This window comes from Procambarus clarkii, chromosome 22, assembly GCF_040958095.1.
Source record: "Procambarus clarkii isolate CNS0578487 chromosome 22, FALCON_Pclarkii_2.0, whole genome shotgun sequence".
NCBI classification, from domain to species: domain Eukaryota; kingdom Metazoa; phylum Arthropoda; class Malacostraca; order Decapoda; family Cambaridae; genus Procambarus; species Procambarus clarkii.
This window is the reverse complement of record NC_091171.1, coordinates 41,615,633-41,638,363: the sequence shown is the minus strand read 5'-3', so window position 1 is coordinate 41,638,363 and position 22,731 is coordinate 41,615,633. Positions and strand designations below refer to the sequence as shown.

General features: G+C 37.6%; 1 protein-coding gene across 20 annotated transcripts in view; it reads left to right on the top strand.

Moving 5' to 3' along the window:
- The window catches only part of Zir (dedicator of cytokinesis), an 89,297-nt gene that overhangs the window by 25,613 nt on the left and 40,953 nt on the right, over window positions 1-22,731 (top strand). For 7 of the 20 annotated variants that reach the window (XM_045745221.2, XM_045745214.2, XM_045745190.2 and 4 more), the window contains 15 exons: window positions 365-468; window positions 1,719-1,887; window positions 2,504-2,676; window positions 4,295-4,389; window positions 4,599-4,625; window positions 6,147-6,273; window positions 7,301-7,478; window positions 10,002-10,160; window positions 10,609-10,716; window positions 11,148-11,296; window positions 13,760-13,938; window positions 14,670-14,803; window positions 19,776-19,799; window positions 20,094-20,276; window positions 20,441-20,630. In XM_045745221.2, coding sequence (XP_045601177.2) covers window positions 365-468; window positions 1,719-1,887; window positions 2,504-2,676; window positions 4,295-4,389; window positions 4,599-4,625; window positions 6,147-6,273; window positions 7,301-7,478; window positions 10,002-10,160; window positions 10,609-10,716; window positions 11,148-11,296; window positions 13,760-13,938; window positions 14,670-14,803; window positions 19,776-19,799; window positions 20,094-20,276; window positions 20,441-20,630 — 1,999 coding nt within the window. The remainder of the gene's footprint in view (window positions 1-364; window positions 469-1,718; window positions 1,888-2,503; window positions 2,677-4,294; window positions 4,390-4,598; window positions 4,626-6,146; window positions 6,274-7,300; window positions 7,479-10,001; window positions 10,161-10,608; window positions 10,717-11,147; window positions 11,297-13,759; window positions 13,939-14,669; window positions 14,804-19,775; window positions 19,800-20,093; window positions 20,277-20,440; window positions 20,631-22,731) is intronic. The other 13 variants (XM_069328889.1, XM_069328888.1, XM_069328886.1 and 10 more) reach the window with 6 other exon arrangements.

Here is a 22,731-nt window from a genome sequence, read left to right as displayed (position 1 = left end):
TTTTCTGTAAAGTTAAAATACCACAAAAATTACATACAATTTACACTAGCATGGTTTGTTAATTGTGGTCAAATATCAGTAGAGCATTTCATTATTTAAACAAGTTATGAAAGATTATTTAAATTTCATACAAATGTGTGTCATATTATGATGATGCTGTAAATAATTATTATTTGTTTATCAGACTATTTATGCCCTATAAACACTTGTATGATTTGTAGATGATATGATCTTTAGACCTCATTTGGAAGCTCAGATACTGCAGGTAACAAAGAGATAAGCAGTTCAGGAAAGAGTTGGTCAGAGTTTGTAGAAGAGATATGTTTTGTATTTTTTCTTAATTATTGTAACTTATCTGTTCCAGGATAAGCACATTGACCGATTTTTCAATCTATGCAAGATGGTGGAAGAGAGTAGTATTCCAGCACGCATTGGTGAAGCAAATATGGAAGGGGAGCTCAAGCGAGCGTAAGTACAGTATAATAATACATTTCTGTCCTTGCTGTAAGTGATTCATAAGGTGTAGATGCCTTTTATTTACAAAGCCAGTCTTAAAATAAGATCATATGTTGAACTTTGTTTTGAATAAAAATATGTATACTTGTTTCTTCTGAGCCAAGTGAAAAATAAACGAACTGAAATGTTTCATTGATACACTGTTATAAGTAAAAAGCAGTCAAACTAATTGAAAAATACTCTGGTAATCCAAGAATATATATATCATATTTGCCAGCATAAAAGATGCACCCTTGCATAGTATGCATCCCTATTTTACAAGGATATTTTGTGGAAAAACTATTTTACTGTGTTTCATCATACATTTGTTGAAAGATATTTGAAAGTGGATTTTGCACCCCAACTCTTACTTTCTCTAAGATCAGCTGTATAGTTGTTAATATTTTGGGCAAGAGAATTGCTATACAGGATGTGAAATTTACCTGTTTACTGCAAATAAAATTGAATAGAGGCATTAGGTGAATGGCAACATTCTTAATCATTTCTGTCCCACTTGGGAATCAAACCCAGCATCCTGGATTGTGAGTCGAGAATGAAGCCAGCTGAACTAAGGACATTGGTTTTAATGACAATGCTCGTAAGATATATTACACAAGTAACAGTGCTATTAGAAATGTTACAAATACACAGTGCACTTGTGTTCACAGAATAGATTTTGCAATCATAGTAACATTGATGAATGTAAAAAACTGGGAAGTATTAAAATTACAAAATTCAGGGAGAGAATTGCAACATACGTCAGAGAAAATTTTAAGAGAACTATTAAACAGTGAGCATTCTCTTGGTTATTTTTGCTGGGATTGAGGTTTTCTCTAATGCCTCCCTAGCACCAGTAACAACATTAACCTCCAGGGATGCTGGAAAAGATCCCTGCTGTGCTGGTGCAGAATATCATCTTGTCCGGACTATCATGATCCACTCTTAAGACCAGGACATTATACTGACTTGAGGAACTTCTGAGTGGAATAGCTCAATAGGGCATAGTTATCCACTAATTATCCATTTGCTATTTTGATAACCCAAAGTAAATTTGTCAAAGTAAATGTTTGGTGACTAGCTGGTTTGCATTACCTAAACAGACACTCAGCCATATATTATTTAATACATGTTGGGGAATCTTGAAGTTAGGTATAGAAACTGCAGTAGGTATACAATATATTTTTGTGTGTATTGATCCGTTGATATATTGTTTTCCATTTTAGCATGGGGGAGCTGGTGAACTGTCATGCTGAGCCACTTGTCCGTTTCACCCCTGTTTTGTTGGATCGTCTTATCTCGCTCTTGGTTTGGCCTCCCAATCTCGCTGGCCAACTTGTGAACATTGCTCAAGCTTGCTTTGAGACTATTGGTACCCTTGTTGGCCGTGTTTCAGTAAGTGTGTGGGAAATTATGTTCAAAAGACTGCTTGTTGAGTACTCTGGCTTAGTTTGCACAGAATCTGTGTACGAATGAAGTCATTGTTCACGTGAAATAATCTGTTACCTGTGCTAACTTTAAGTTTGTTCCATGACATCGTTTTCACAATTCCTGGTTATCACTGTAATATTTTTTCTGAAATGTTATTAGAACTTGTTTCCTGGTTTTAAATTTAGTTCAACATATATACCAAATGTTTTATTTTTGTTCAATATGTTATTACTAAACTTAATTTATTGGGGAACACACATTATTGCAGATATTTGAATGTAGTTAAAAGAATTCTAATTTTACAAAAGACTAGTAATATAAAGCTTAAAAAATGTTCCATAATGTGTAAAAAGTATTCAGTACTGTTTTAATTCTGACTTTGAATTTATGTATAGTTTTAAGTGTATTGTAGAATGAATATAAATTTAAGTGGGCCATTGTAAAAGAGAGCCTGTTCTTTAATTGCATAATCATTCTTAAGAACAAGTATAAATCATACTTGTAAAGTAGTTAGTTGGTAATATAAGAGTAGCTATAGACTGATATATTATAACTTAAAGTTCTCTCTTATTTTAATTAGGCACTCTTAGAGGAAAAGAATGACCAGCATGGGCGGAACAGCACTCTTTTGTCATATGTGGCATACCAGGCAACCCTGCCTCATCCTGATGATGGTCCTCCTACCCCAGTACCCACACACTCGCATCACCCACATCCCCCGAGCTCTGTGCCTACTCACCGTAAATATTCTAGGTAAGAGATTTACATAAATGAAGACTAAAGAGTTACATGCCCTGTACATGCACATAAAATACTGTACATTATGTTGCGGTACAGTATATGTATATGTGTGGGGCCGTGCCTGTATACATGCAAAAAATATAATTGCCAGTAATCTGCCATTTTCAGCAAAAACTTTACAAGATAAAACTAGCAACTACAATGCACCCTTGAAAATGTGAATCGTATTGTTCCAGACCTGATGTGAATTTTATGAGAATCCAGATCTCTAAATAATTTCAGTATCTCCATATTTTCTGGACTTTTTTTTATAGTAAATGATACAATACACTTTTCTGTATATCCAGACATACAAATGTAATTTAAAAGAATTTTGTGAGAATATATATACATAATTTTATATAAAAATGCAAAACATTCATTTGTTTACTTAGCTTTATGTAGCAGAGGTTGGTCATGGTAACTCAGAGGCAGCAAAAAGCAGTTATAGTACTGTACTGTTATGTCATATTGTTACTTTTGAAGTTACCCTAAACTGGCCTAGAAATCCTTGGCACTTGGTTAGTGGCATTCTTTCCGCTAAAGAGAGTAGCTGTGTACCACCAAGAGCCAGTCCCAGACTATGGTGCTGTTTAAACCACTGGTAAACAGCATCAGCCAAATCCTCACATTTAGAAGGTTTCAATGTATTTGTCACTATTAGCATTTTTCTCTCTTGTAAATGTCATGATTTACTTCCTTTGCTTTTTTTATGCAAGAAACAGTACTAGGGCCAGTGCCTTGCTTCTATGCCAGCCGATTTTCTTTCCCAGCCATGAGCACATTTCTCAAATAACGCAGCCCCCTATATCTGTCTTCAGAAAGTTCCTCTTACCTTTGTATGATGTATTCATTCTGCTCTTGATGAGCAACATGGCTTCAATTTGCAAATACAGTACTGTATTGTAACAGCTCGGTAATCAGAATTTCTGTAATCCAAATCTTCAAGTAATCTGAATGACTTCGTGTTTGAGTTATTGGCTTTTTTAAACTCAAATAGGAATTTGGGTTAAAAGGTTATATGCATTGTTTTCAAGTGAATAGTGAAAGTAACTTAGTAAACAGGAGTAACTGGAAAAGCTGCAGTTGTGGCACTAAAGTTGTTAAATTTGGTAATTTTTGGATATTCTTGGTCAAAAATTCAGCCAAGTTGAGTGTTTGGTTAACTTGTTTGGGGGGTAGGCCCCATATGATTTGGATTACTGAGTGTAGACAGTAATGATATATCAGAAAGGCCAGTGAAAATATGTGCGTAACAAGTGGTCAGACCACGTGCGCGCACTCAAGAAAAGTGCATGGTCTGTACAGGTGTCCTTACAGTAAGTCTGCATGCCACAGAAACAGTGTCACATAACTGACAAGGTTGTATAGTTTATAACAAAGTACTATGTTGTCCAATAATCACTGAATTGATTCAGTGATTATTGGACAAAGTTAAAGTTGTCCAATAATCACTGAATTGTTTTCAAGTGAATAAGTGGACAAAGTCTACTTTGTGGACAAAGCTATCCAATAGTCACTGAATTATGTATTAAGTGATCTTATTAGAAATGCAGTATATTTGGCATTAATTTAATATTTAACACAACAGGAGCAGCAGCAATCCAGACCTAGGCATTGATGCAGATGCAGAAGTGGGAGGGATCTTTGCCCGTGGGTTGGACAGGACCAATTCAATGAGAACAGGTTTGGATTTTAACATTTTAATTTTAAAATATAGTCATAATGATAAGTTGAATTTGGTATAACATTTGTATATGTTTAAACATATAAGTTATCTTTATACAAACATTTGCCAGTTTTAAAACCATGCTTTTACTTTGTATGACATTTGTAATGTTTTAAAATATCATAAAATCTATTTCTTCCTCAATTTATTGCATGTCTGTTACTAGATGATGAAGAAATGTTGGATTTAAAAGGTAAAGTTTCCAAATGTATGTGATTTTTCAATCTTTTAAGAGAAATTGGCTTTTATTATCATTATCATCTTGAGGTCATCATCATTATCTATTGGTACTTATCAGCGGTGCAGTTTTAGAGACATATACAATGAGAAACTTATTTGGTTAATGGTGATGCCACTAAACTCAGATAAATTTGAATAATAGTGCTCATGACTTTCTGTGAGTTCATCACACACACTAGTTTAACTAGTTTACTGGTTTAGCTTTATACATCTTTGAGTCTTGCTTATTTGTTGGAGAGTTTCTTGTTGACCATACCTTGATTTTTACTGGTATCAATAAGATAGATTCTAAGAGTTTCTAAGAGAGCAAACATCGTGACTATTCGAACCTCACAAGGCAAGACAAGTTCATGAATAAATTTGTTAAGGAAGTAAAGAGATTTTACAGACAGGAGAACCTCAAAGACAAAGAAAGCTGCTTTCTATATTATGACCAAAGTCTGACATATTCTCATTTCTCCAGGAAAAAGCATGAATTTCCTGCCAGATAGGAAGAAGAGGAAACTCAATACTGGATACTGCATCTAGGTATTATTAGAGAAACCAAACTCCAAAAGAACAGGATCCAGTTCAGATACAAAATCCTTGTTACATTACAAAGAGCAACAAGTATCATGTATTATGATGTGACTGGAGAAATGATTGTGTTGGAATCTGTTAACTTGTGAGATGCCGGTCTTCAATCAGCACGACGAATCAAACCCAAGGTGGAAATTGTCGAAAGGAACCCAAATAGCTTTTACTGGTACTGCCTCAGACTGCACATCCCGTGCCTCTAGTGAAGTGGAAGGGTCAGCAATGAACATGTGTGCCATTCACCTTCCAACACAAATTGGGCCGAATTCTGTAAATCTACCAAATGAACATCAAAATCTGCCTGAGAAAATCTGGCTTCTCGAATCATGGAATTGGGAGTAGAGGACACTGAAAAACTTTTAGAATTGAACAGACAATTTCAGACCAAACCTCGGGGTAAACAGTCCCAGAATCATCAGTGTAAACAAGCCCCTCTGATGTGTGAAGTGATTGCTGTTGCCCAGCAGCATATGATGTATGAGTTTTCAGTGACATGTGTCCAGGTGTCTAGGTTTTCTCGTTCTGTAATGTTTGACCAGGCCATCTGCAAGTAAAAAACGAAATTTGAACTTGACAACTTCTGACCTCTGTTGGAAACAAGAAAAATCACGCTCGTTGGTAGCTTAAAAACTACTACTTAATTTTATTTGGATAATGTAGCACTGCATCACATAAATGCTAAAGTGTCACTTGACTTTCACTTGTGGCCAAGTTCATAAGTTTGTTTTAAATACAGAATTTTTTTAATTAAAATGTTATCTAACTCTTAAAATAAGTAGTATAAAGCACAACAGCAGTGGTTGGTTTCTCCTATTACATAATAATTTAATGGCTAAGCAAATACTTTATAAAAAAGTTATTTTTATGTTTGGAATGGACTTTTGCTCTCTTCAAACAGGTAGCAACTATGAAAATCTTATAACCCTCCAACGGCCAGCAGGGAGGAAGGTAACTCACGAGGAAGTGGCACTTCAGTGGGTTGTTTCAAATGGCACTGGACGAGAGAAGGCTCTAGCAAATTCCTGGTAAACACCTGTTGCATTTGTATTACAGTATTGTGTATTTAATATACCTTCCTGCAAGTATTTGCTGTTGCACAAGCTTGTCATCCAGTATTTCAACAGATTTCTCAGATGCGTGTGTGTGTGCATTTTTCAAGGAACATGTCTGTTTAGAATATTTGCCTAATTAATTTTATATTTGTGTAGTTAGTAACTCCATTAATGTTCTGAAATGGATGGATGAAATTCTTATGTAACAGTTTGTGGAGATTGAGTAATTAAGAACTGCAATAGTTCCAGGCAGTTATTGAGAATTATCTCAACAGAATATTGGCAATAGGTAGAATTTAGATAATAAATGTTACTTGTTAATAACATGTTGCAGTATATTGTTATCAGGATGAGGCCTAGAGTAGAACTTATTGTGAGGTTCTTCACACCTGTTGAATAATATTTTGTGAATATTATTGTATACCAGCATAAGTGGTATACAGGGTCCTGAACGATTCCTTACACAAGTTTCTCAAGGCAGTTCTTATGTTTGCCAGCCTTGCATTCGCCGGTGATGTTATCCTTTTGATGTGGGCTTCAGGGGACAGGTCTTCTGTAATATCAACCTTTAGATCTTTTTCTCTTCCTGACTCCTGAAGGATTTCCTCTTCCACCTGGTACCTTGTGTTTGGCCTCCTGCTTCCCTACACCTATCTTGGTCATTTTGCACTTGCCTGAGTTACTCTAGTAGCCATTTGTTGTACCATTCCTTCAGTGTCCAGGCCATCCTGTAGCCTCTTGCTGTCCTCCTCTGTCTTAATCTTTCTCATAATTTTAGCATCATCAACAAACATTGAGAGGAATGAGTCAATACCTTCTGGAAGAACTTCGATTAGATTTTATAAACACTTTCAAGATGTCACATTATCTTTAATAATAATTACTCTCAACATTGTTTGTCTGCAGTATTTCAGTATTTTCAGCCATTTGTGTTTGATTTAAACCCTTTAAGTTCTTTTGTAATTAAAAATACTGAATTTAAAAAAAAAATTCCTTACAGGTTCTTCTTTGAACTGATGATCAAGTCCATGACAGAACATCTTGCCAGAAGTAGTGGACAAGACACCTTACGCAAAATGAGATTCTCTCACCAGTTTGCCGATGATATTCAAAATCTCGCTGCATCAATCACCAATGACATCATAGCCCTACATAACAAAGATGTTCGAGACTCCAGGGTAAGAATTTTATTCCTTGAATTGTATTAGTTTTAAATACAGAAAATAAAAGTAAACATGTAAATTTCTTTTGTGTTAAGTCTTGAGTAGCAAAGTGAATTTAATTTTTTTCAATTATAAAAGGTACTTACAAGTGTTTAACTATTACATACACTAAGTTAGTGTTTCTCTCTCTCTGTAAACATTTAAATGCAACCAATGTAAAATTTATTTACGTGGTTCTCTCACATTGTAGGCGTATAGTGTGTGTGTAGGATTTTATGATTTGCTTGAGGGATAAAGCTTATACTTCTTAGTTTATTGAGTCATGCAGTAAACTGTGATGGAGCATTCATATGAATTGTAATGAGGAGAAGATGAAATTAGGTATCAAAACTTGGTGTTGTTAATTTGTTAGACGCATCTAACTGGTTTTAAAGAGAACAAAAGATTTTCATTTGTATTGGCATGCAACTTCTTGTAACATTGCCTGCCATGGAACTGCAACTGTACATGTCTTCCAGTGATGGAAATGGGCTTTGTCCCCATCCATAATTATAACAAACAAGTTAGATTAATTTGTAGAATCTAGACAAAGAACAGCTAAAAAGGGTCTCCATTAGTACAAAAATTTAACATAAACCTGGAATTTGAGAAGTAGGTATTCACTTTACAGCTGGGTAACCCTCCCTTCCTTCCCTATATCCGTCACTGATGCGTTCCATTAACTGTTTAAAGTAGCAGGAGCAGAGCTCTTCTTGTGATGATTCATCTTGATGAACTCTTTCCAAATCTTTGTCATTTGCTGTAAAATCATGAATCACACTGCAAACTCCAGTGGTTGAGCCACTATACATCACTTGTGAGAAAATGCATCATATTTTCTTCCTTATATTGTTGTAAATATTGCTTAAATGTACTGCAAAGGTCTGACAATGGCAAACTGCAGTCATGGAATGAGATCTTATACCCAGATGAACTCGTTGTCACACCTGGATCACTGGTTATGTCAGGTGAATTCATGAACAGATTGTGAGCACCAGCTCACATGTTAAGTATGCTGCAAGCAATGATGCTCTTTGTCAACACCTATGTCACCACCCTGTGTAATTACCTAAGTGTAGTTACAGGATGAGAGCTATACTTGTGGTGTCATATATTCCCAGTACTCTGTGATATATAACTTTGAAACTACTGATGGTTTTGACATCTACCACCTTCACTTGTTCTAACTGTTCATTACTCTTTGCAAAAAGAGAGCATTCATCTGTTTTTGGCACATGTTTTCATTAGTTTGAATCTATGTATCACCTCAAGGGCTTGAAATGGCAGCTTTCAAAAACTTCTCATTGTCTATTTTGTTGATTCCTGTTATTATTTTGTACATAGTGATCATATCACCAGTTTTCCTTCTACAAGTTATCTTCGGGTATATTTAACACCTCTACCCACTCTCGCAGTTCTCTTTTTTTTGTTCCGGAAGCCATTTAGTAGCATATCTCTGCACTGTTCCAGGTTAATGATATACTTCTTGAGATACTATGACCATAAAACCTCTGCATAATCCAGTTTTGGTTGTAAAAATCGTGAACAATTTCTTCTTTAGTACGGTATTTCAACATGTATTTAAAGTGATTCTAAAGTTGGAAAGCATTGCATATGCTCCTCACACACAATGAACTTGATATGGTCCTCTGGTGACAGTTTACTATCCAGAACCACCTACTCTTTGTCAAGAGTTCTTTAATATCTTTTCAAATAATTTGTTGGTTGTGTGTAGCCTATTTTCTCCTATTCTGTATTCCATAATAAGGCATTTATTCACATTAAATTCCATCTGCCATGTGTTGCTCAATTCACTTAATTTGTCCAGGTCATCTTGAAGGTCATGACAGTATTTTAAGTTTCATATTTTCTCTAGTAACTTAGCATCATTAGCAAACATGTTCATATTGCTTTCTATCTCCTTATGGTAGATCATATATATATATTTATATATACAGTGTGTGGGTGTGAGGGGGTGTAGTCACCTATTGGTGAGATAGGCGACTATAAAGGAGTGAGATCTAGCTAGCTCTTTATGCCCCACCTCCTAGTTGGGGGTGTGGATGAAGTCGGCAGGGAGAAGGGATAGTTCATACATGGTCTTGAATTAGTGTTACTGTACTTAAATTAGTGTTACTGTAGTGATGTTTTCAACAAATTTATTGTTTTGGATCAAATTTATTATTTTAGATCAAATTTATGCTTAAGATTCAGCTCCTTCTGCCCATAACTGATGAAGAAATTCAGTGAATGGCTGCGCATGAGCTAAGAATAATGATGCCAAGCGGGGAAGTGCCAGTGTGGAGTTACATTGGCACTCTTGGATTGCTGGCCAACAATTTTTTGTACCTGTATTTCATTTTTGTCATCAGCTTTATTATTTTATAAATATTTTTTCCTTGCATATATTATGAAGGAATAAGTAATATTTTGTTGTAAAGCATTTTGTGACAGTTTCTTGAAATCAAGTTTAGGAATATTAATTAAAGTTGTTTTCAGTTTGTACAGAATGTGAACAGCAGTCTAGCATTTTTCTTGTGTGATCTCCTGTCTGTGATGGACCGGGGATTTGTGTTCATGCTTGCCCAGAACTATTGTAAGCAAATGAGCAATAAGATCCTTTCCCTACCAGATGCTGCACCCCTCATCAATCTGAAGGTACATACAGGCAATTGTTTTTATATGTGCAGTAGTTGGTCAATAATAATATTTAGCTTATATTTTATTTATATTCTGTACAGGTTTCTTACACTGAGGAAAATGGGAGTCACAAAAATTATAAGTAGATTATCAATAAAAAAAGTATCATGTTAAAGAATATATCACAAATTGCATTATATGACCTGGGAGCATATAAAGTACAGTGCAGTAATTACTACAATACGGTAATTCAAAAAATAAAAACTTTAGTTACAGGTTGAAAAGCAACATTCTCACTTTAAAACTGTCTATTCATTAGAACAACAAAAAATTATATTGCAACCATCCTCTTGGTAAACCAATGAGTCCCTGTCCAGCAGGCAGTTCTAACTAGTTAAAAAGCTTTGCTAACCTATACTACTTGGTTGTTCCCTGCTTCCTATTATATACCTGTCTTCTTTTTCAGTTGGACTTTGTGCGAATTATTTGCAGTCATGAACACTATGTAGCTCTGAATCTGCCTTTCTGCACACCACTCTCAGCGATGTCGGCTCCGTCATCACCCTGTCCTTCGGTGAGTGTCTGTTTAATAATTGTAAACAAAGCTTCCAAAGATTGAGAAAAGATGTATGGGTTCGTAAGTGCTTGCGTAACTGCTTCATGAGTCTGGCCCGTTTGGTCTTATGGTGCAGTGAGTTGCTGCTGTTAGACTGTTGGGGTGTAATAGTGCTTGTTTATCCATGCTGATATGTTTTATTTGTAAATGATATATTAGTGGATGAGTGATATTTTTAATGTTTTTATAATTTAAGCACTATAATTTTCTTTACTATTTCATTAACTTTTTTCTCCATGCTCATGTCTGGGGTAATGAATGTGTGTTTTTTGGAGGTTATAAGTAAATGGTTAATATGGTAGTCCCTTATTATTTGGGTATGAAAAAATTTGTATTGTATACAGTGACTTATTTTTTTACATTCTTAATTAAACATTTCCTTTGATTAGATTGGATCAACAACTAGCCAATCGTCATTCATCTCAACTGTGTTTGGTGGAAACCGTAGTGCATTCATGATGTTGTCCAGCTCCTTCCGCAAGCAACATTTCTTAGTAGGACTCGTACTATCAGATTTTGCCGCAGCTCTTGAAATCAAGTAAGTATGGATGGTGAGCTTTTGCACTTCCTCTAGCCTTATATAGCTTGCTGTGGCAAAGTATTCCAAATGTTTATAATCTTGCTCAGAACAGAAGTATCTTTGGCATTGTTTAAGTGTTGACATCTATACAATACTGTATATCCAGACATCCAGACTTAAAAATAAACTGGCTTAGTAATTTAAATTCCGTTGATAAAAAATTTGTATTTCAATAATTTCATACAAGAGTGTTAGCACAATTTAGTCTGCAGAGATTAATAAAGAATAAGTATGGATATATTCATCCATAAACGTCCGGGGCCCAGAAACCCTGGCATGGCTGGAAGAGTCTCTGTAAATCAAGTTCAAAGTTGTCCATGGTCACCCATCCTGTCACTGAGTAGACCCAACAGTGTTTTTACTTGCTAATTACTACTTGTTTTATGACAAATTATAAAACTAAAAATGGTCTAATTAAGGAATGCTTGTAATTACAGTACTTGCAGATGTTTATGCTTTCCAATGATCATTGTGTTTGTACTCTAGTTCTAAATTCTTGAACTCTGCAGATTCACTTAGTGTGTGATGTCTGATTTGAGGATAGATGAGAGTACTGTATTTAGATAATTTGCAGAACCGTGTATAAAGCCAAAAGTATAAGATCTTAACACTTTCGCGCTCTCGGCGCTCAAAAAAAAACAATACCCCAGATGCTTTCGGCACTTCGCGCGCCTACGCGGTAAGACCGAAAAGTGTACACTCTTTTGACTGTCCTGACAATAATTGAAGGCGCACGTATTTAAATTTGGTATCACTGTGTTCGCAATGAAATTGTCTATAAGAGCATACCTATAAAATGCCGCCCAAGCATAAGGAGTATCAACACCAAATAAAAAACTATGCAGATCACTCGCCGAGAGCGCCAAACAGCAACAAAATGTTTCCACTCTCTTAATGGTTGCGAAGCCTACAGTTGTCCTACATCGCTAATTTTGGTATCATTGGAATCGCAATAAAATTCTCTACACGGACATATGCATATGAATGTTTAATATAGGTAATTGCCCACCCGCAAGAGTGTGTGAAGTGGAGAGTAGTTAGCCGCGAGCGCACTGGCGAAAACACAGGAGGGAAATCATTCTTGGAAAGTTTATACGTTTCCTGACCCTACTTTTCTATGTACGTATTTCTTTTTTATACCAATGTGTTCGCAATAAAATTTTCTATAAGATGAACTGTATAACATTTGTACAAAGCATGTGTAAGAGAAGCGCCAAATATAAAACCACGTCGCTCAGTATGCGTTCGCGGCAGAAACGAACGCATTGTTTTCGTTCGTTTGATGTTTGTCATGTTTATACTTGTTGAAACATTTTATAATTTGTATGACAGTGATCGCAGTAAAATTCCCTACACAGACATATACATAACACATACAAATATTTCCCACGTGTTGGATATATCAACGGCTAGAGGGAACCCACTGCCACACGCTCGCCACACCCCCAAACATACTTTGTGTATTTTTTTTTTTTACTCATAGAAGTTTGTGATATAATATTCATTCTGGTACCAAAACATTCGCAAATAAAGTCCCTACAAAACAAAAGTATCCCCATCCATTTCGGTTAAAAAATGGAATTTATAGAAATATTTTTTCGATGGACGAGAAAAGTCGGCTGTTATGCGGAATCGTAAGAGAAAACGGCGACGAGTTATCTCTAATCTAAAGCGCGAAAGTGTTAATATAAAATTAGTCATTGTATAATCTCTCAACATAAAAGTAGGCATTGTATAATCCATCAGTATAAAAATAACCATTATATAATCAATCAATATACATTATATAAATAGTCATTGTATCATCCTTCGAGATAGTGCAGTTTTGAAGAAGAGGTCCAAGAGAGAAGAGAGGCAGGTTGTGTATGGATAAGAAGTTGTTCTTATGGGTTTAGACATTAAGTAAATCATAATTAAAATTGTCTCTTCTTATTGTTAGTTAAAGCGACTGCCTATTTCCTGTTGGGCATGCAGACACGTTTAACTTGACTTACCCTTATTCAAAGTTTCTTATTTTATGCGGTCATTATTCGTGCTTTATTAAAATCTTTTGTTGTATTTTTCGTTCACTGCCTTCAAACAGCACCTGATAGACTGCCTCTCGTGGATATGCTTATTATCAATGCGTATCTATTTTCTAGTTATCATATTTTTTCTTCAAGTAGTGGACTTTAAAAACTATATGATTTCACTTCCCTGTAGGTACTGATAGAGATGCATATTCATGGGAGGCATTTTATCAAGTGCTGCCATTATAAAACCAAATAGATTTGGTAGCTTGGTTCACAAGTAGGTACTTGTATTGACTGCTGCTAACATTTCCTTCATGTGTAAAATCACGTTGCTAGGTATTAAGATTTTTAAGGTTTTATTTGAATATTTTGTCACATAACACCAAGTGGTTTTCTCCAATTTTTGCAGTAACCCAACCATTATTGGAAGAGCTGTAAACACCATCAGGAACTTGCTTACAAGCCACGACACAGATGATCGCTATGCCGAACCTGACGTTAAGGCTCGTGTGGTCGCCCTGTACCTGCCTCTCATCAGTATTGTCATTGATGCTTTACCTCAACTCCACACCTTTGCCAGCTCCAAGTGTATGATAATTACCTTGTAACAGTATCAATAAAGTTGCCTTCCTAAGTAAAGTTGTCCTGTTGTCTGAAGTAGTATCCTAGTGGGGTAATAGAAACGAATACTATTTCACAAGCTTCAGGTTGCCAATTAGTGTTAGAAAGGGCTCAGAATTTTTGGAAATGATGTTTGGCAGTCATTCTAGGCTGGATTGCTTATTCTTCAGTATGTCACTAGCGTAGTGCATTCTAGGTCTAAGCATTATCAGGATATGGCATAGGCAGTTGAAAAGCTCCCACTGTGGATGCAGATTGTCGACCTAACATGATTTAAGCTTAGACGTGTTCTGGAGTCAGAAGGATTTTTTCCGTTTGGTGACGTAGCTCAGAAAATTAAGGATTTGAACAGTAGAATGAACAATCTGAGTTTGGCTTGAAACTGTTGTGGATCGATGTGTAGTGCATCGTCATTATTGGAATTCCCCTGTTCCCTACTTCAGAAGGTGAAAAAAACAGCAGCCAGAGAAGATAGGGAGTAGTTTTTAGAAAGTTATGTTGATACTGTATATAGCATAAATTAGTGTTTAAATGTATATAAATATTAGTAAATGTATATAAATTAGCTAATGACTTTCTGAGGTTTATATACATTAATAGATAAGTGGAGCCATTATTGGCTTTCTTGCAAAGTACATTTCTGTTTTTAAGATTTTATAGTCATACAGTATTTATATTTTCTGAATTGCTAATTTCAGATCGGTACTTAATGTCATCTCTAAGTGACGAGAATGATGGAGGACCGACACACATTCATCAAAATGTTGCGCTTGCTATTGCTGGCTCATCAATGTTTGCAACCAAGGAGAGTGACTATGAGGTTATTCAAGGGGTAAGTATTAACTTGCACACTAATCCTCTTTCATGAACATAGTTTGTAATTTTCATGACTTGGGATGCATTTGAGCAAGTGTATTTGTTTATTAATGAGATGTATTTTCATTAAACATATCGAGTATGAAATATGTAAATCGCTACATGCATCTGTTTAAGGATACTTAACACTATTGTTGCCCAGATGGGCGACCTGCAGTGCACCTCAAGGTCACCCGAGCGGTGCCTGCTAACTCCCCACCGGCCACAAATGTTTACTCTTTTCTTAGCTTTCTGACCTCAATTTTCGTGCTATGTCGTTCAATATGGTATCAAATTGTTCACAATAGAATGCCATAAAAGGGATATTTGCATGTAAGAATATAAGTCTTGCTTTTATTCTTATAAAACTGTCAATCAACTGGTGTACAGATTCCTGAGCCTACTTGGCTCTATCATATCTACATTTGAAACTGTATGGAGTCAGCCTCCACCACATCACTTCCTAGTGCATTCCATTTATTAACTACTCTGACACTGAAAAAATTCATGTTGATAACAGTAATTAGGGAATAAACTCTGCCTCAAGATGCAACTCAAGTCATGATTTATATTATTCAAATAATTGTTTAAGGCTAAATCTCTCTCTTTTCTTAAGGTAAGTGATGAGCAAATTAGTCTTTTATGTATATTTTATATATATGTGTTAAGATTAGATGGGGAAAACATAAAGCCACACACACACAAACAGGAAATTATTATAACATTTCAGTAAGCCAAGTTTAATCCAATTTGCATGTTGTCATTTATTTCACAAACTTAACACTGGAATGGTATAGGGCAGGATTCATTAAAGTACTGTGTCAGTTGCGATCCATTACTGGGTCACAAGATGTTTGTCACTGGATTGCAAGGTCAAATATATTAAATCTTAAGTTCATTACTGACATACTTTGTGACCATAATATTACCGTCTGTATAAATATACTGTACACAAATATACTGTGAGGAATTTCTGTCGGGAGCCCCCGTCGAGACTCCCTGAAGCTATCTGAACTGATGTGTGCTATGTTAGTTTGGGGTCATCAGTCACAGGAGTTCTTATGCCTAACAGGAACCACTGATTATGACGTCTGTAATTAAACTTGTGGGTTAAAGTTCGCTAAACTAGAACAGAATCATTGCAGACGATGAGTCACAATAATGTGGCTGAAGTATGTTGACCAGACCACATACTAGAAGGTGAAGGGACGATGACGTTTCGGTCCGTCCTGGACCATTTTCAAGTTGATTGTGTCACAATCATTTCAAGTCACTCACACTCAACTTGAGAATGGTCCAGGATGGACCGAAACGTTGTCGTCCCTTCACCTTCTAGTGTGTGGTCTGGTCAACAACAGAATCATTGTCCGGGTTGTCCTGAGGTTATCTTGAGATGATTTCGGGGCTTAGCGTGTCCACGGCGGAATGGGGAGTGGGATTTTCTTAACCCACTCCCCTGTATGAATTTGATATGGGTTTGGCTCCTGCCCGGGTTCGGTTCCAGGTTCCTTTGGGTTCTTCGGTTCCTTTGGGTTCTTCGGTTCCTTCCTTCTGGAGGTTTTCGGCTTCCAGTATCCTGCTTAAGGAGGATCGGGAGGCCATTGCGGCGTACCTCCTGCGTGATCTGAATTTTGCCTTGATAATGGACTTCCTCATTTGAGCTTGGTTCTACTTTTCCTTCTTGGGTGTGTTACGAGGTACCGGAGTCATCCTGGTTAGCAGACTGTCCTTTCTTTTCATTGGAGGTGTGATGTTCGTTCTGTCAGACCCACACGCTTGAGTGGCAAGAAACTTCTACTGTGGTTCAGGTTTACCTGGGGGGCAAGTTGCAGGCCTGCAATGAGTGTTTATTCACCCCATTCTTCCTAAGGATATTGGTCAGGTGCAGCTCCATGTGCAGGTTCCTGTCCTTTCAGCGTCCCTGGTGGCTGAGGATTTGCGTGCCTGGGGGCACTTGGCTTCGGTTTTGCATTTCTTTTTCCTGCTTGAGTTGTCTTCAGACTGGCTGGAGAAGGATGTGGAGGCGCTGGGAACTGGGTCTGTGTCGGGTGCGCTTGCCTGGGCGGCTCGGGCGTCATCTGCCTTGTTGAAGTTGTATGTGCCAGTTCTGGAGGAGGCGGTGTCTCTGTACTTTGCTTCCTGCCTCACGTGCAGGCAAGTTGTGCTCGCTCATTCTATGGAATCCGCGTGGGCCCTGGCTCTTAGATTTTTGTCACCTTCTTATTGCATGCTGTTTGTGGATTCTGCGTTTATGCAGTATCTGCAAGACGCTTCTACTAGCTGTCGCGCTATATCAGACTTGTTGGTTCTCTGGGGGGGGGGGTCGTTCCTGAAGGGGTCGTGCCAGGGATCGTGATTCCTCCGATCGTGGTGCCAGCTTCGGAGCCGACGGCGTCTGGTCAGCGCATTGATCGCTCTGTACGTTGTTCGGGTTCGAGTAAGAGGCATCTGCCCTTTCGTGGTTTGGATTGTTGACAGTGTGGTAGTGGGGAGGCGTATTTTTTATTGCTCACGATTTGTGGGCATTTCGAGTCGTTTCCTCCAGCCTGTGGTGGCATTGGGTGGCTCCTCCTCCTCCTTCAGGGAGTTCGGGGTTCGCGGGGCAGGCCTCTTCTCCTGCGCTGTCAATTCATCTTGGAGTGGGTGTGCTTGGGTGAGGTCGTAACGACCCCGTCCCTCAGGTGGGTTTCCTGCCTGTTTCCAGTTCCGAAACGGGACTGTGCGGATCTAAGGTTCATTCTGGACTTGTCCCGTCTGAACCGCTGAGTCTTCTGCCGACTAGTTCAGTTGGTTCTGCCGGGCGTCCGGGCACCCAAGAGGTGGACCTTTTCGTGCCGGTGTGGTCGAGGCATCTCCCGGTATATTTGGCGCCCTTCCTCTGACGGCCTCGCAGTCCTCTCTGTCTTCACTCAGTGGTTTTTGCGTTTTGATATTCAGCCCTTGAACTGGGGTTGGATGGCCGGCGCGAGGGGTCTGGCGCTTTTCCTTCCCTCACCCAAGGAGGGGGGAAGCTGCGCAGACAGCGGCGTGGCGGCAGTTATAATGTCATGCTCCTTTGCTTGTTTTCGGATTGTGGAATTCTGCTTGATAGTTAAATTTTCAGTAACAGTTTTAACCAGGTGGAGTTTGTTTTGAGACTGCCTACCTTTCTTGGTGCCTAACCCGGTAGATGGCAGACATAGAATGCTTTCAACCATACGGGGGTTTCTATAGGCCCTTGCTCCTCGTTCATTTCTGAGGGGAAGCATGTTCTGGCTCGTGGTCCCCGGTAGGCTAGAACTGGAATCAAATTGACTGATGCCACGGTCTAATACATACATACATATCAGCCTGGTATGGAAGGAAGCCATATCAGGAAGCCTCCAGGACTCGCCCCAAAAATGGTGTTTCATTACATTCAATGCTGGTTTTTTATTTGTGCTAATTTTTGCAATTAATTAAAAAATGACATTTGTAAGTTTATTTAGAAGTACTATACAGTAATGGGACAAAGAACTACAAAGAAAGCATATGTTAAATAAGCTTGCTTGGTGATTTGCGTGGTTTTGGTACAGTAATTGTAATATTTAATCACCGAGGGCTTTGATGTGGGTTCGAACTTACGTCCAGGATGATCCCCTTGTGGATTTATTCAATTGATATATCATGCTATTGTGATTTCTGTGTGTATTGCAATATTTGTTTTTGGGCTTTAAAAGTCTTGCATTGCCACAATCCAGGGTGATCCCTTCATGCATTTTAAATCAGCTGTTGGTTTTCTCATGTGCAAACTTTGGAAGAGTTGTATTTGTGAGGTTGGTGTGATATATATGCCATGTGTATGTATGTATGTATATGTATAAATTATATGTATATGTATAAGATTACTTCCCCATTATATTATAATATTTGAGTTGTGTGTTGTTGTGTGTTGTAGCCTCCTGAGGACTCCCAATCCTCCCCCGGGAGGCTCTCAGCAGTGCTACCAGCCTGCTGCAAGAGTAGTATCACGGGCGGCCCTTCAGGTCTTCGTCCTCTTGCATGAACTCATGACTCTGGCACCTTACAATCAGCTGCTGCAGGTAGATGGGGCTCGACAGCCTGGGAAGGCTGCTTATCTAGGGGAAGGAAAACCCTGATCTCAGACCTCCGCTGCCTCACGGCCATACCCATCTTTTGGGATGGGCTTCAGAAGTCAACCTCAAGGAAAAATCAAGAGCTGGAGCTCCTAAAGCAGTCTTTGTTGACTTAACCTCATTCTGGCAGCTCCTGCGATGGTGCTGGAACTAAGCATATTCGCGTTTGCCTTTCCATTGGACAATTTCAGCATCGTGGGAGAGGGAGGACCAGCTTCATGGGTAACAGTTTCTTCTCCATATCTACCTACCCAAGCTTTGTGCCCAGGGGAGGACACTCCAGTCTCGGCAACCAGAGCGCAACTCCATAGTCTCCCGAGACTGCAGGATGCCTGTTATGTGTATATGTACATCCATTAATACAGCATACGGCACTTCATCATTCTATCTCTACATACCATACACATTTCAACAAATGTTCGGTTTGTCCAAGTGCTTGGCTGTGGCCTAACTCCCCCACCCCCCCCCCCCCTCCCCTCCTACCCCATCACCTCCCTCCTCTCCACAAATGTTACATTGTTGCTTAGCTTTAAATACAAGAGATATTCAACTGTTCACATTATATAATGCACAATACTCTGAACTTGAAATATTTAATTGCTAGGTATTACTTGAAAGGGAAAAGGTAATTTCAATTAATTATAATAATTCCCATTTATAATACAAATACATTATATACATATACATCATTCATAATATAATTTATAAATTATAAAAATACATACATAGAATGTGTGGCCAAATGATTGCCTCTTGTCCACATACAACCAGCTTTATGTATGTCAGCAAACACTATGCACCATTAATATTTTATTGCACTGCACTTGCATGCAGACAACAGAAGAGGAGATGGAAAATGTAAGTGTCCATCTCCATCCTTCAGTGTGTGTGTGTCATTAATACTTTTATTGTAACAATATATTAATAAAGCATTACATAATGCAACTTCTAGTATATAGTAATATCAGATTACATTGCATTTTCTTTTAATCACCACATACAGTACCAGAAACATTTTGAATTTTATTTTGTATTCAGACTTTGTATTGTAACATTTTTATTTAGAGTTAATCCAAACAACTGTGTAGATAGTATTTGGTTTTAATTTCATGATGTTCATTAGTATATCTTTTATTTTTTTTATCCTAACAGCAACAACCTCGTAAGTGTCCTCTAAGCTCAGAAACGACTCGAAACCTGCTCATCTGCTTGCTTTGGGTCCTACGCAATGCTGACGAGACCACACTTCGACACACACTTTCTGAATTGCCTCATAATCGTCTCCATCAACTTCTGGATGTGCTGTATATTGCAGTATCTTGCTTTGAGTATAAGGTAAGTACAAATTTATCATTTGAGCACATTGACATAGTAAAGGTCTTAAAAATTTATTTTGCGTTTTTTTGGGGAGGGGCTGAATGTGCTGTGTGTGTGAACATATTCATTCGTACTGTACATGTTATCTTTTATCAATTTGGCATATTTATTCTGAATTAAAGGGAAAGAAGATTTGTCATCGTGGTGGTGCAGTCACTACTCGGAGCAAAGAGGCGATGAAGAATCGTCTGGAGGAGGCCATCATGGGTCAAAATTCTGCACGTTCTGAGATGATGCTTCGCCGTCGAGGTAACGCTCCCCCCAACACCCCTCATGTTGTTGGATTATCTCAATTCTACATCCAAGGGGCAGGTTTGTGTCACTTAAGTGAACATTCAGTGAGGCACTCGTTCAATCAACCACTCAACCCCAACAACTATGTGGCTGTCTGCTGCCTGTGCACTCTACCGGGGGTTTGTACATGCTCCGTGGCTCGCACTGCTAACCCTCACCCTCTCACAAACCTCTTTTTGTTGGCTTGGAGTCTGGAGGAAGATAAATGGTAGCCTAGTGTGGATAGCCATGTAGTGGTGTCATGATGTTAGCACATGATTACCTAATCAAAATATTTGTAAGTATTTCCTGCTTTAGAAATGTCAATCCCATTTTAAATTGCAGTCTTGCAAGTGGTATATTCATTTCCTAACACTGTGTTAAGTATTTATTTTCATACATGCAATTGTTTTATGTACATATTGATTTTGAGAATTTTTGTTTTGGCCCAAAGTTATGAATGCATTTTTCCATACGACCAATTAAGGCAACCCATCCTCTTGTTTAGGTAGTACCTATTGTGACGGTCGTCAGTGGTCACGAATTCGTACGTACTTAACGTTCAAATAGTAGTATACAGTACTGACTAGTATAGAATTCTTTTAAAATAAATGAAGCTAAAAAAAACTTAAATATTCCTAGGCCTAGAATAGCACATATATGTACTATACTAGGCCTCAGATATCGTGTATTGGGCCTAGGAAGGTTAGGTTCAGTTAGTTTGTCAAAGCAACACAAGCAAAAAATAGTTTTCCAGTTTGTCCAACTCGCTAGTTCAGATTTCTACTTTCTAATTTCGTTGTACATCGGTATATACACTATGGTCCTCATCGTTACTATAAGTACTACCAAAACAGGAGGATGGGCTGATTAAGGATAGATACCGAGTTTGGTTAGATGTCTTAATCTTTTTGTAGATAATATATGATAGAAATATGCATATGTGTAGAACTGATGCCCTGTACAGTAGTTTTCAATTTGATTGAATACTAACTTAGCTCAATTTTTATAGAACCGCTTATCAATTTTGCATCAATTACCACATCATAGAGAAGTTTAAGATAAATTTAGTTGGTAGCATTCATAAACGACAGAAGCAGCTAATTTTCCTAATACAGAATGCAAAATAATTTTGTGAAATTAAAATATTAGCATCAGTTTTTGCTAATTGACAAAGTAGATAGTTGTTGGTTTATATAAGCAATTGTCATACCACAATAATTGGTGTTTATTTAAGAATGAATTAGGGCAACTGTAATTTTGAATATTACATAATAATATGACAACTGTACATAAATCATCGGTTCAGTTTCCATGAATCTGTCCTCAGTCTGCTACACCATTCATTTCCAACATGGCATCGTATGGACTACTCTTTTTACCGAGGCTTTTTACCAGTAGTGAATTAATGTGTCTGGAAAAGGATATTAATTTGGGGAGGATAGGAGTACCAGGCTACACCTTATCATATATATGTAGCATTTGACTGGCTTGTTAAGGTCTCGTTAACGATGCAATAAATTGGCTTGTTAATGCTATGAAGACCTTGTGGTACATTTTAGCATTATCTGCTATATTATAGTAATTAAGTTGGCAAAATGTTTTGTCATTCAAAGTTTTGCAAACTATTCTTTCTTGTCCATAGTTTGTGTGTCAGTACGACACAACTTTTTGAAATGTGTGGGTACAATGTTCTAAAATTCATAAATAAATTTCTAGTCACTTTGCAAATTAGCTGAAGAAACAATAGTTGGTTTTCTTCTGCAGTGATATCAGTCATTTGGACATAATTTTACTAAATTTTCTTACAATAAATAAATGAGACCTGTTGAAATGCAATGCCAGGCACAAACTTTAATTCATATACAGTACCAATTTTGTGCACTTCTCAGAACATTTTGATACAAAGTTCATAGTTGCAATGGCAATAAATAATTTCAAACTGAAAAATATGAACATATGTCATCTCTTGGTGAGGAACCCCGTGGGCCAGAGTATTTGCATCCCAGGATGGCACACAACTTTGACTTCTATAATGCAAAGGTTGCCTTAAATAAAGACAAGACTATTTCCATATGGTCACCCAGAAACATACCACACCCAGTGGTACCTAACTTGACTGAGTAACAATGATTCAGAT